General features: G+C 41.9%; 1 protein-coding gene across 5 annotated transcripts in view; it reads right to left on the bottom strand.

Annotated features, from left to right (window-relative positions):
* Window positions 1–12,843, bottom strand: part of itprid2 (ITPR interacting domain containing 2) — a 176,588-nt gene that overhangs the window by 55,197 nt on the left and 108,548 nt on the right. For 4 of the 5 annotated variants that reach the window (XM_069935873.1, XM_069935877.1, XM_069935872.1 and 1 more), the window contains exons 2-3: window positions 9,222–9,425; window positions 3,363–3,411 (exon numbers count right to left, since the gene is read on the bottom strand). In XM_069935873.1, coding sequence (XP_069791974.1) covers window positions 3,363–3,411; window positions 9,222–9,405 — 233 coding nt within the window. In that variant the 5' untranslated portion in view covers window positions 9,406–9,425. Of the gene's footprint in view, window positions 1–3,362; window positions 3,412–9,221; window positions 9,426–10,161; window positions 10,227–12,843 lie in introns of those variants that run through there. The other variant, XM_069935875.1, reaches the window with a different exon arrangement.

Raw genomic sequence — 12,843 nt, 5'->3', positions numbered from 1 at the left:
TTAATTCTTTAAATGTCAACCATTGCTTGCTGTAAAGTAGATTCTCAATCTATTGCCACCTCTCAGGCTTCACACTAAACAGTTTTGCTTTGCTTAGAGTTAACACTAATCTAACCCACTTCCAATCTTGAAATAAGATTCCATCAGATTATGATCAATCTTTAGTACGAGCTCCTGAATTAACATATTATCGTTACAAGCCCAGAGGACCCCAAAACCCAGCAGCAATAGAAATTCACCAAGACAAATGGTTACTTCAACAAAAGTTGCTTTTAATTTTCTTTAAACATGAAAACAGGATCAAATGCTAATATAACTTAGCTTAACCACCTTCTAATTATAAGTGTATAAGTTCAGAAAAATTATTTGATTCACAGTCCAATCTCACTTTCACTCCTCCAAGTTCACCGGTATCAGGCAATTCTTATACTGTGCACAGAATTTAACATTTATGAATTTTCACCAAGCTCTGGTACTTAAATGGTTACCACTCAGGAAGGTTCTTGCTGGTTTCAGAGAGAGATTTGTTGCTCGTTGGACACACAAACTAATTTCCTCCAATCAGTCACTTCAGTGTCTTGCCTAAGATACTTGCCCCATCATGGGTTTTCCAAATGATAACTTCTTCCAGGTCATCAGAGGTCCTCTTGTTTCCATTATTTCACGAGAAACACTCCAGCCACTCATTTCCTCTTGTAAGGACTATAAGGGTTTTCAATAGGCCGAACTCAGAACTCATAACCCATCTTCAAAATGGGGTTTTTCCTCAAGCTGCCAGTTTGCCATATTCCAGACCCAGCTCCCGCTCCCTCCCTCTCCCTCCCTCTCCCTCCCTCTCCCTCCCTCTCCCTCCCTCTCCCTCCCTCTCCCTCCCTCTCCCTCCCTCTCCCTCCCTCTCCCTCCCTCTCCCTCCCTCTCCCTCCCTCTCACACACAGAGAAGAATCCTGTTTATTTTTTTTAAACTTTATCTCTGCTTGTAAAAACCAGAACTTCTTGCAGGGCTAACCCAATCCTTGAAAGATCTTATCAGCACTGAGTCTGGATTGTTTATTGGCACCTGCTTTTTAAAATTCCTTCCAAAACAGTTTTAAGGTCTTTGCAAAGGCACTTGGTACCTCAGTATCTCACTACCTTGCATTTTAAATAAGATCCCTTTGGTGAAGTGTTTCTGTTTGTGAAGTGAACTACCCACAATCTCTTTAAAAACATATTTATATATAATATAAAATATAATATAACCCATCACAATCATTTAAAACAGAAAATGGCAGAGCAGTGAGCAGGCCAAATTGCATTAGGGCCAAGTCATTGTTTCAGATCAAGGACTCTTGAGCAGAATTGGAAAAGTGAGAAAAAAAATACAGGTGGGTTTAAAGATGCAGAGAGGGGAGTTCTGGAGGTAACATGAGGAATATCAATGATAAGGATTCAGACCAAAATTTCAAGACAAGAATTGTTTTAAAGCCATCAGTTGGAGAAACAGAGAGAGAGAGAGAGAGAGAGAAAACAGTTTGTTTGAATTGTTACATTCACAACAGAACAGGTTGTCTGACAGGTTTATGTTGGGCATTGTGGGAGCTAAATTAAAGGTCAGATTGGGAGTGTGATGAATAATTAAAGACGAAAGCAAATTGAAATCCTTGCAAATTGAGGGAATGTTTTCTGGAAAACCAATTTGCAAAGAGACTACATGAAAGCACCAAATGCCATAGAAAAGGTGGCAAATTACTTCTTTCTTCTTTGGCTTGGCTTCGCGGACGAAGATTTATGGAGGGGGTAAATGTCCACGTCAGCTGCAGGCTCGTTTGTGGCTGACAAGTCCGATGTGGGATAGGCAGACACGGTTGCAGCGGTTGCAGGGGAAAATTGGTTGGTTGGGGTTGGGTTTTTCCTCCTTTGTCTTTTGTCAGTGAGGTGGGTTCTGCGGTCTTCTTCAAAGGAGGTTGCTGCCCGCCGAACTGTGAGGTGCCAAGATGCACGGTTTGAGGCGATATCAGCCCACTGGCGGTGGTCAATGTGGCAGGCACCAAGAGATTTCTTTAGGCAGTCCTTGTACCTCTTCTTTGGTGCACCTCTGTCACGGTGGCCAGTGGAGAGCTCGCCATATAACACGATCTTGGGAAGGCGATGGTCCTCCATTCTGGAGACGTGACCTACCCAACGCAGTTGGATCTTCAGCAGCGTGGATTCGATGCTGTCGGCCTCTGCCATCTTGAGTACTTCGATGTTAGGGATGAAGTCGCTCCAATGAATGTTGAGGATGGAGTGGAGACAACGCTGTGGAAGCGTTCTAGGAGCCGTAGGTGATGCCGGTAGAGGGCCCATGATTCGGAGCCGAACAGGAGTGTGGGTATGACAACGGCTCTGTACACGCTTATCTTTGTGAGGTTTCAATTGTTAGCATCACGACTCTTTTGTGTAGTCTTCCAAAGGCGCTAATTACTATTTCATCTAGAAATAATGTTTGGTTTGAAGAAGCAATGAAAAAGGAAGAAGTAAACCTGGAGTGCGGCATCACCCGCGATTGCCCGGAGCAGGGTCACATGACAGGGAATTATTGACGGAGATAAAAAAGTCTTGGAGCAAACAGTTATGATGCGAGTGTTGTGTGGGAAACTGCAAATGATCATTGTAATTTTTAATTATTTGTCATAAATGCACAATAATAAATAGTTATTATCAATGAGCCCCTCCTCATGGCCCAATTGTAGATCTAAAATAGCCTTATCCCTTTCTGGTGTTTCAACGTACAGATCTGGAACATCATCTCATGAGCATTCCATGAATTCTCCCTCCACTCCATTCCTGCTATTTTGGTTTATCCTGTCAATAAAAGTATCCCCATGACTCCTGGATTACATTTGTTACACTATCTCTATTTTCCTGATTTACCACCCAATTGGAATGGATGTTAAAGTGTAGAAGGATGAGAGGAGACGATAGAGCTCTACAAGAATATGAGAGGCCTAGCCAGGGTGGACGCCAGAACCTGTTTCCCAGGGCAGGAATAGCAATCGCCAGAGGACATCTGTACATAGTGAAGGGAGGAAGATTTAAGGGAGACATCAAGGGGTAAGTTTTTTTTAAATTATACACGGAGAATTGTGGGATGGTGGGGGAGACGGAAACGTTGGAGGCATTTAAGAGACTCTTGGACACAAGGATGAAAGACAGATGGTTATGGGGTAGGGAGGGTTTAGTACTTTTTAATGAAAGGAAGGAATAAATGGGTGGGCACAACATCAAGGGCCAAAGGGCCTGAAATGTTGCTGCATTATTCGAGGTTAAATTGTGTACAGGATTGAAGTTTTTTTTTTAAAAAAAGTTCATCTTAATCTGTTCAAAATAGAAACAGGCTTACCCACAGTCTTGAAGCCAAATTTCAATCTTCTTCTTCGATATGCCATTCTCTGCCAAGCGGAGAGATTAAATTAGTGAAATATGCACCTTTACATTTATTTAACAAAGCTTTTTAACAAAGCAAGTAAAAATGGCAACAATCTGATTACTGTAAAAGTAGAAAATCAGAATCAAAACATCGGACTGAAGAGTTGGAACAATTTGCGACAAAGACTGGTGATTCCCTAACCAATTAAAAACACTTTGCTTTTAAGAAGTGCAGAGAATATTCAGAGTTACTGATTTGACCCACATTAGGAACTCAGAGTTCATCACCACGTCCCGGGAAATTCAAAGTGCAGGTGGAGCAAGGTGCTAGTACATTTGGCTGCTTCTGCAAATTTTCTTGATGCTCACTGCTGACACTTCGACTGAAATATAGAATGAATGCCTTGCGGCTAAATCATTTCCTTTTTTCAACCACCCATGCTTGCCAAGCAATATTTGTGCAGTTAACATATTTATCTATGAAAATCAGACTAATTAGAACTGGAATAGTCTAGTTTACAGGAGGATCACGAAATTGGAAGCAGAGAACTGATAATTTCTTGATCACACTTCATTATCCTGTCACAGGGAGGAGTGACATTGTTCTTTGGGGAAAATATCACCCGTGCTCAGGCAGGATAGATCAGGGGGCTCATCGACTGAGGCCATGGGAATGGAGATGAGGAAAGGGAAGGCTATGAACACACTCATGGGGTTGTATTATAGATTGCCCCATGGTTAAAGAGAATTGGAGGAGCAAATCTGTGGAGAGATTGCAGACAGCTGCAGAAAACAAGGATGTAATAGTAGATTTTTAATTTTCTGTCACCACGTGTTTCTCGAAAAAAGACACACACATGCAGTGTAGTCAGGTTAAGCTCGGAGTTTTATTAGGGCACAGGCCCGACTTTTATACTTGCACTGTTCCCACCTTGGCCCCTCCTTGGCTGGCGTCACAACGAGCATAACAAAAATGGGTTTCCCGCACGCGGGTACGTTCCTATATAACAATGCCCTCTTCCCTGCACGCTGTCCCCGCCTGTTGGTTGCACAGCAAGGCCAGTGTCATTTTGGGGTCACTGGCCTTTGAGCAGCCCTTGCCGTTCATCCACCAGTTCACTTGTTGGGGCCAGTACTGCTGCCCGGAGCGCTGGCTCAATCGCTGTGGCGGCAGCCTGTCACATTTCCACATATTGACTGGGATTCCCATGCTGTACAAAAGCTGGATGGCTTGCAGTTTGTCAAATGTGTTCAGGAAAGTTTTCTACATCAATATATTGAGGTATCAACTGGAGAGAATGAAATACTGGATCTCCTAAAAGGGAATGATACAGGACAGGTGACAGAAGTATGTGTAGGGGAACATTTTGGGTCTAGTGATCATAAGGCCATTAGTTTCCAGTTGATTATGGAGAAGGATAGGTCTGGGCCTTGGACTGAGATTCTAAACTGGAGAAAGGCCAATTTTGAGGAAATGAGAAAGGATCTAGAATGCATGGATTAGGATAAGTTGTGCAAGGTAAGTGGAGGACCTTAAAACATAACAATTACAGCACGGAAACAGGCCATTAGGCCCTTCTAGTCCACACCGAACCAAACACCCCTTTCTAGTCCCACCTCCCTGCACAATGCCCATAACCCTCCATCTTCTTCTCATCCATATACCTGTCCAACCTTTTCTTAAATAATACAATTGACTCCGCCGCCACTATTTCTCCTGGAAGCTCATTCCACTCTCTGAATAAAGAAGTTCCCCCTCATGTTACCTCTAAACCTCTGCCCCTTAATTCTTAACTCATGTCCTCTTGTTTTAATCTTTCCTCCTCTTAACGGAAATAGTCGATCCACATCCACTCTGTCTATCCCTTTCATAATCTTAAATACTTCTATCAAATCCCCTCTCAACCTTCTACGCTCCAAAGAATAAAGACCCAATCTGTCCAATCTCTCCCCATACTCTAGGTGCTTAAACCCAGGTAACATTCTGGTAAACCTTCTCTGCACTCTCTCCACTCTGTTTATATCCTTCCTATAATTAGGCGACCAGAACTGCACACAGAACTCTAAATTAGGCTGCACCAACGTCTTATACAATCTCAACATCACCTCCCAACTCCTATATTCCATGCAATGATTGATAAAGGCCAGCATACTAAAAGCCTTCTTCACCACCCTATTCACGTGAGTTTCTACCTTCAGGGAACGATGTACCGTCACTCCTAAATCTTTCTGCTCTTCTGTATTCCTCAATGCTCTCCCATTTACCACGTATGTCCTATTCTGATTCTTCTTACCAAAATGAAGCACCTCACACTTATCAGCATTAAATTCCATCTGCCATTTTTCAGCCCACTTTTCTAAGCAGCCCAAATCCCTCTGCAATCCTTGAAAACCTTCTTCATTATCCACTATTCCACCTATCTTAGTATCGTCTGCATATTTACTAATCCAATTCACCACCCCATCATCTAGATCATTAATGTAAATAACGAACAACAATGGGCCCAATACAGATCCTTGAGGCACACCACTGGTCACCGGCCTCCAACCTGACAGACCACTCTCTGGCCTCTCCCTTTCAGCCAATGTTCAATCCATTTGACTCTCTCACAAAAGGTGAAATTTTGTGAGCACAGAGTTTCTATATTCTGTCAGGGTTAAAGGTTAGCAGGCAAAGCGAACCTTGGGCTTCGAGGGATATCGGGGACCTGGTTCGGAACAAGAGAGAGGTGTATAACAGGTATAGGCAACATGGAGCAAATGAGGTACTCAAGGAGTATTAAAAAAATGCAAGAAAAACCTCAAGAGAGAAATCAGGAAGGCTAAAAGACACAAGGTTGCTTTTGCAAACAATGTGAAGAAAATTCCTAAGGGGTTCGACGGGTATATTAAAAGCAATAGAATATTTTGCGACAAAATTGGTTCCCTTGCAAATCAGAGAGGTCGACTTTGTATGGAGCCAAAAGAGATGGGGAAGATCTTAAATGTTTCCCTTCCATTCAGGAAATGGGCATGGAGTTCTGGAAAGTAAGGAACACAAGCAGTGTGGACATGGAACCGACATGGAACCGAATAGTGAAGTAGATTCAAAAATTGGCTGGACAGGAGAAGCCAGGGAGTAGTAGTGGATGATTGCTTCTCAGACTGGAGACCTGTGACTGGTGGTGTGCTTCAGGGATCGGATCAGGGATGACTGTTGTTTGTCATCTTTAATTAATAATCTGGATGATCATGTGGTTAATTGGATGAGCACGTTTGCAGATGACACTAAGAGTGGACAGCAAAGAAGGTTTTCAAAGCTTGCAAAGGGATCTGGGTCAGGTGGAAAAATGGCAGACAAGTGTGAGGTGTTGCATTTTGGAAGGACAAACCAAGAAAGGACGTGCACAGTGTATGGTAGGGCACTGAGGAGAGTGGTAGAACAGAGGGACCTGGGAATACAGATACATAATTCCCTGTAAGTGGCATCACAGGTGGATAGGATTGCAAAGACAGCTTCTGGAATGTATTGGCCTTCATAACTCAAAGTACTGAGCACAGGAGTTGGGATGTTAGGTCAAAGCTGTATAAGACATTGGTGAGGCCAAATTTGGAGGATTGTGTGCAGTTTTGGTCACCTAACTACAGGAAAAACATCAATAAGATAGAGTGCAGAGAAGATTTGCTAGGATGTTGCCCGGACCTCAGGAACTGAGTTACAAGGAAAGGTTGAACAGGTTACGACTTTATCCCCTGGAGCGTAGAAGAATGAGGGGAAATTTGATAGAGGTATTTAAAATTGCGAGAAGGATAGACAGAGTAAATGTAGGTCAGCTTTTCCCACAGAGGATAGGTGAGATACAAAATCAGACAACATGGGTAAAGAGTGAAAGGGGAAATGTTTAGGGGGAACATGATTCCAGCTGAAGTGATAAATGCTGGCTCAATTTTAACATTTAAGAGGAATTTGGATAGGTACATGGATGGGTGCAGGTCAGTGGGACGGTTTTAAAAAAAATGATTCAGCATAGACTAGAAGGACCAAAGGGGCCTGTTTCTGTGCTGTAGTGTTCTATGGTTCTACATCAGAACATTCAATATTTTACTGGCATTATTTGAAAAGGAATGTCAACATGAAACATTGCCATAGATAATTACCCGAACAATCATCTGATCTGTCATCCAATTAATTCTTTTGCTGAATGAAAATGATCAGAACAATTTAAATATGCTTGACCTTTTCAGGAAAATGTGATCAGACAGGAGTAAATTTGGAACTTTAAATGGTAGTTGTGGAGATGTAGAAAATTAAGCAAGAATGATGGTGAAGGTGACCCAAGACAATAAAATCATGCACCATTCAAAAGTGACCATGCTATTCTTTGGTGCCATCTTGCACACTTTATCTTTGCACAGAATCATTCAGGTTTTAAAGTTTTCCCAATGGACTTTGGAAATGACTTTCTCACAGCTATCTTCGTTCGTCTTGGTATTTCCATTCTCAAAATAAGCGAGAACCCAAGGGGTTAGGTCATTTATAAAAATAAGAAGTCATCAGAAAATCAGTTTATGCCAGAATATACAAGTGGTTGAGTCGAAAGAGTGGTGAATAGGTTGGAGGGGCAAATAGATCAATTTCTGCACCATCTCTTGCTCCCTTCTCTACCTCAAGCCTTTTATTTCCAATCCTCATCCACCTTGCCACCTTCAATCTGAATGACTTCCAAGTGAAACCCCCCACCATTTAAACTCACTAACATTCAGCCCCTTCATCAGTCTGTAGCCCACTCATTGACAAGTGCTGGGTGCTTTGCTTGATGGCCTCCTGAAAAGAAATGGCTTCGAGTCAACCCAATTAACCGCGTGTGCAAGAAAGCCAGGGCACTTGGAAGAAACCAGGGCAGTCACAGGGAAAGTCTACCCTGAAGCTAGGTTGCTGTAACTGAGAGGCTGCAGTTTTCAATTACGTCATGACATTATTGAATAATTACCCTATCGTCTTTTGTATATTGACCATACCCTGCACCTGCTTTATCTCTTGGTTTAAGATAAGCTGCATGAGAGCCCCAATTCCAGGCCACTATCAGTTATGGTTTGTAGACTGCAATGTGAGGGAAAAAAAATGCAGAAAAAAATTAACATAATTACTGCCCGTGGGGTCATTCACATTGGGCGTTTTTTTAGACTGCAAGTCCCTGAATGCAATAGTCCCAGGGGATTTGACGTGCAGTAGACATCAACAAATTTTTCCGGTACAATTTACACTGTTGTACGGGCCTTGCAGGGTAAATCACAGTGGAGGAATTGACTCAAAATTCCTGCACATTCCTTCTTAGACTGTCCGTGTAGCGGCAAAATTTCTTGATTGTGCCGTGACAGGCCTGCAGTCGAAAAGCCACAAGTGTCAAAATAGACTGCTATTTACATACATTGTTGGCTTCCTTCCATTAGGGGACAGGGAGCAGATTTCTACCTTCACTGAATTTTGACAAGAAGCAAACCAGCCCCTCAAGATGCTAACAATTGAAATGTGATTTCCACACCCATCTCCATTCACTCTTGGGATACAAATGGCAGTGTCAGGAATTAAATTGCTGTCCATTCTTAGCTGCCCAGAGATAACTAAATTGTTTGCTTGGCCTTGGAAGGATTAACTACTATGTGGGACCAGAAAATTATGCTTGGGACACAGGAACAAACATTTACACAAGTTAACATATCCGACAAACAATTTAAAGAATGTGGGGGGAGAAAAAGTTCTTCAGGCTACACCAAACCGACAGTTGCCATGTAATTATTATTCCTTCACCAATGGAAATACATCCTTTGCACATTAGATGTCAGAGAAACATACCTTCGGCCGAGGTTCTTGACAGTTCTAAGTTCGAGGGGCAGTCGTCCTCCATGGTCTCTGTGACGAGGCAGCCATCATTGGGCTCAGAATTTTGCCAAGAGTCTCTGCTTCTTGCCCATGCCTTCCTCTTATCGTTAGCATTTTTCCAGCTATGTGCACATCCAGATCGAACTGTCTCTTCCATATTGATTATTTATTTCCTACCTGCAAGTAGAAGGGAAAAATGCAATTAGAAAGGCAAGAACAATCAGAACAGTTTGGCTTCCCACCCCTTTTTAAAATATTCTAATTAATTTGATAGAGAAATATTACATGCATATATTGTTTGGATATTAATTAAATATATAGCTTTATATAATGCAATACAGGATACGGTCATATGTAAACTATAGATTGTCTTATATAATTCTCAGAAAAAGTGAAAATCCTTGAGAATTTTGTGGTAGCCGTGTGAAATGATCTTCCAGGAGAAATAGTGGCGGCGGAGTCAATTGTATTATTTAAGAAAAGGTTGGACAGGTCTATGGATGAGAAGAAGATGGAGGGTTATGGGCATTGTGCAGGGAGGTGGGACTAGAAAGGGGTGTTTGGTTCGGTGCGGACTAGAAGGGCCTAATGGCCTGTTTCCGTGCTGTAATTGTTATGTTATGTTATGTTATCATCTAAATAAACCAATCTCTTCTAATTGTTAAAAAAAAAACAAGAATAAGAAAAAAAATCTCCCCCCCCCCTCCCCAATACTAATCTAATGCCTCCCACTAAACACGGTCACCAGCAAATAAATTGTAAAAGAATAGAGTATCGGCTCTCGGATGTCGGGCGGAAAACCCCCAGAGCCCAAGTTATCAAATTAGGGCGCCATATCTTCTCCAATTCTACCTTGAACATTAGATCTAATTTTCTCTAAACTCCAGCAAGACAGAACATCCTGCTGTCTTACCATTTGGCATTTAAAGTACCAGGTTCTTTCTGGTTCAAAAGCAAAGTACTGCCGATGATGGAAAGCTAAAATAAAAACAGGAAAGACTCAGTTGGTCAGGCAGCAGCTGTGCAGAGAGAGAAACTTAATATTCCAGGTCAATGATTTTTCATTTCACTTTTGTAATTTTAAAGCCATCCATCTAAAATATTAGCTGTTGCATGTTCCTTGAGGATGCCTTGCCCTGCCCATCATTCTCGGCTTAATTTCAGGTGCGCAATGATAAAGGAGGTCTAGCAGTAGAATTATGTCACAAACCTTTGCGTCAAGAGTTACAACATGGAAAAAAAATAGCCTTCTGAAAAGATTCCAGATTCAGCTCTCCGGAAGAAGAGCAGCAGAACAGATTTACTGGTTCTTCACTGCTATTTCGGAGATGATATTGTGTGAAGAACGGCTGCCTCCGACATTAACATCTGGCATTGCTTTCTTCAAGTAATTTATTGCCTACGAAGTGCTTTCAACAATTTCTTAGAAATGTGACATGCATTTGTTAGCCAATTCTGGGTTTCATATAATTTGTTAATATTGAGCAACCTGCTAATTATCAAATTATTTGCTGTCAAGCCCCTTGAAGTTATGCACCTTAAAGAACCAGTCACATTTTCTGATCATTTTAAGGGTAAGGATTGCTTTATGCTACTTATTTCAATACATGGGAAAAGTTTATTGTCTGATTACGTCACGGCATCATTCGCTGAATCTAATGAGTCATCAAAGAAAGTAAAACATTAAATACCATTTGGTATCTACAAGTTCGATCGCCTTATCATTTCTTTAAAAGTAGCTTTAGGAGGTTCCGATAGCTCAGTGGTTACAGGGGTCACAAGTTCATTCCTCGCTGGGGCCTCATTTCTGTGCGCTTGACAAAGTGGTGACTCTCTGTTTTTCTTACGGTAGACAAAGGTTAAAAGAATTTCATGTATGTTACATTCTAAATGTAGCGTTACATGATAATAATGGAACCTTTACTTTTAGTATTACAGCTTCTAAATGAAGAATTCAAAACTGACCACAGCAAAGACAGAAAGCCCATTAATAATATCCAATATACAAATTATATTTTACACAAAAGTTACATGACAGGGATTGTGAAGATCAAAATCAGATGATCAAGATCTCTGCTTTGGACACACCTCCATTCCTGCAAACATAATCCAATGCAGACTGGTCCCAGCCCTGAGCTCTGCTCCCAGACTCCTGCCCCAGCCAGCCACTGTAAACAACTCAAAGCAGCTGCTTGTTGTAGGCAGGAATTCTTAAAGAGTTCAGGAATTTGCACCCACAGATATATTTAGCCATTGACTATTACAATGGATCCTATCAGATTTCAGTGGAAGCCTTAAACAATGTTAAAGGCAAGACTGGGGTGGGGGAAAAAAACAGGACAAGCAACTGAGGGAGAGGGGGAAAAAGTTTCTAACTTTTAAAGAGGAAAACTGCTCAAACAATTTGTTGAAGAGAAGGGGCGGGGGGGGGAGAAGTGCCAGACTGAGGGGAAAGAATGGGGAGAAATAACGAGGAAGACAGGGAATCGAGGAGGGGAGAGATCAGGAAGAAATGGAGCAGAATGTGTAAAAATCCAGGATTTTTTTAAAAAAAGGTAAAAACGTACCTCCTTGATAGCAACAAGTGGGTGGGGGGGGGGGGGGGGGAGGAAGGTGCAAACACTTGCAAATGGGCAAAAGATCTCTGTACAAAATCCAGAAGCATGATAAAAATGGCAGTGCTGTGGGAAGAGGAGAGCAGCTGATGAGAATTAAAAGGAAATGAAGTGCCTGTCGCCTGTGGGATAATGGTTCCTCCTTTCCCCTTTCATCAAGTTGGAAAAAAATCTGTGATATCAAGTCACTACCGCATGTAACTGCATCACTAATTTAAATATGAACAAACTTCCTGGGAGCGTGCCTTCAAAACCTTACTTCTCCCCAAGAGGTGTCCAGGTAGGGCATAGATCAGAAAAAATTGGGAGTGGAATTGGGCCATTCAACCCATCGGATCTGCCTTGGTATAACAGTATCTGCTGCATACTGTATAAGCTCTAATGAAGTAAATTGATAAACTATCCTTAGAATCAATTGAATTTTTTTATTCCTTGGGTTTTTTGCTGCCACGTCAACAACAATGAATTCTCAAAAGGCCAACATAGAACAGACTTTCAGACTCAAGCATACTTATTTATTCCCTAAGTGATGAAATTATCATTATATCTGAAAGTTAAGTTTCAAGTCCAAATCTAAACCCAAGACCTACTACACTTTGAATGTCCATTATTTATCCTTTATCAGTTATCAGCTTTTATTTATTTTCTAGGCAAGTACATGTTTTTGGAGATACTGGCAAAGAAAATACCCTCCGCAAGGTGGAAATTTAATTTTACTCAGATACATTCTGGGAAGGAGAGCAGTGGAAATCCACAGGCGACATTGTCCCCGTGCCGAAGAAGTCATCTTGTGTCCTGCCTCCATTGTCATGAGGTGTTTTGAGAGGCTCGTCATGGGGCTCCTGCTGCCCCCACCACTGGACACACTGCAGTTCACATACAGATCCAACCACTCTATGGACAATGCCATCACCACTGCCCTCCACTTAGCCCTCACCCACCTGGAAAATAAGGAGTGGTATCTTCGAATGCTGTTCATT

Source organism: Narcine bancroftii, chromosome 4 (genome assembly GCF_036971445.1).
Source record: "Narcine bancroftii isolate sNarBan1 chromosome 4, sNarBan1.hap1, whole genome shotgun sequence".
NCBI lineage: Eukaryota > Metazoa > Chordata > Chondrichthyes > Torpediniformes > Narcinidae > Narcine > Narcine bancroftii.
This window is presented reverse-complemented; position numbering and strand designations above follow the sequence as displayed.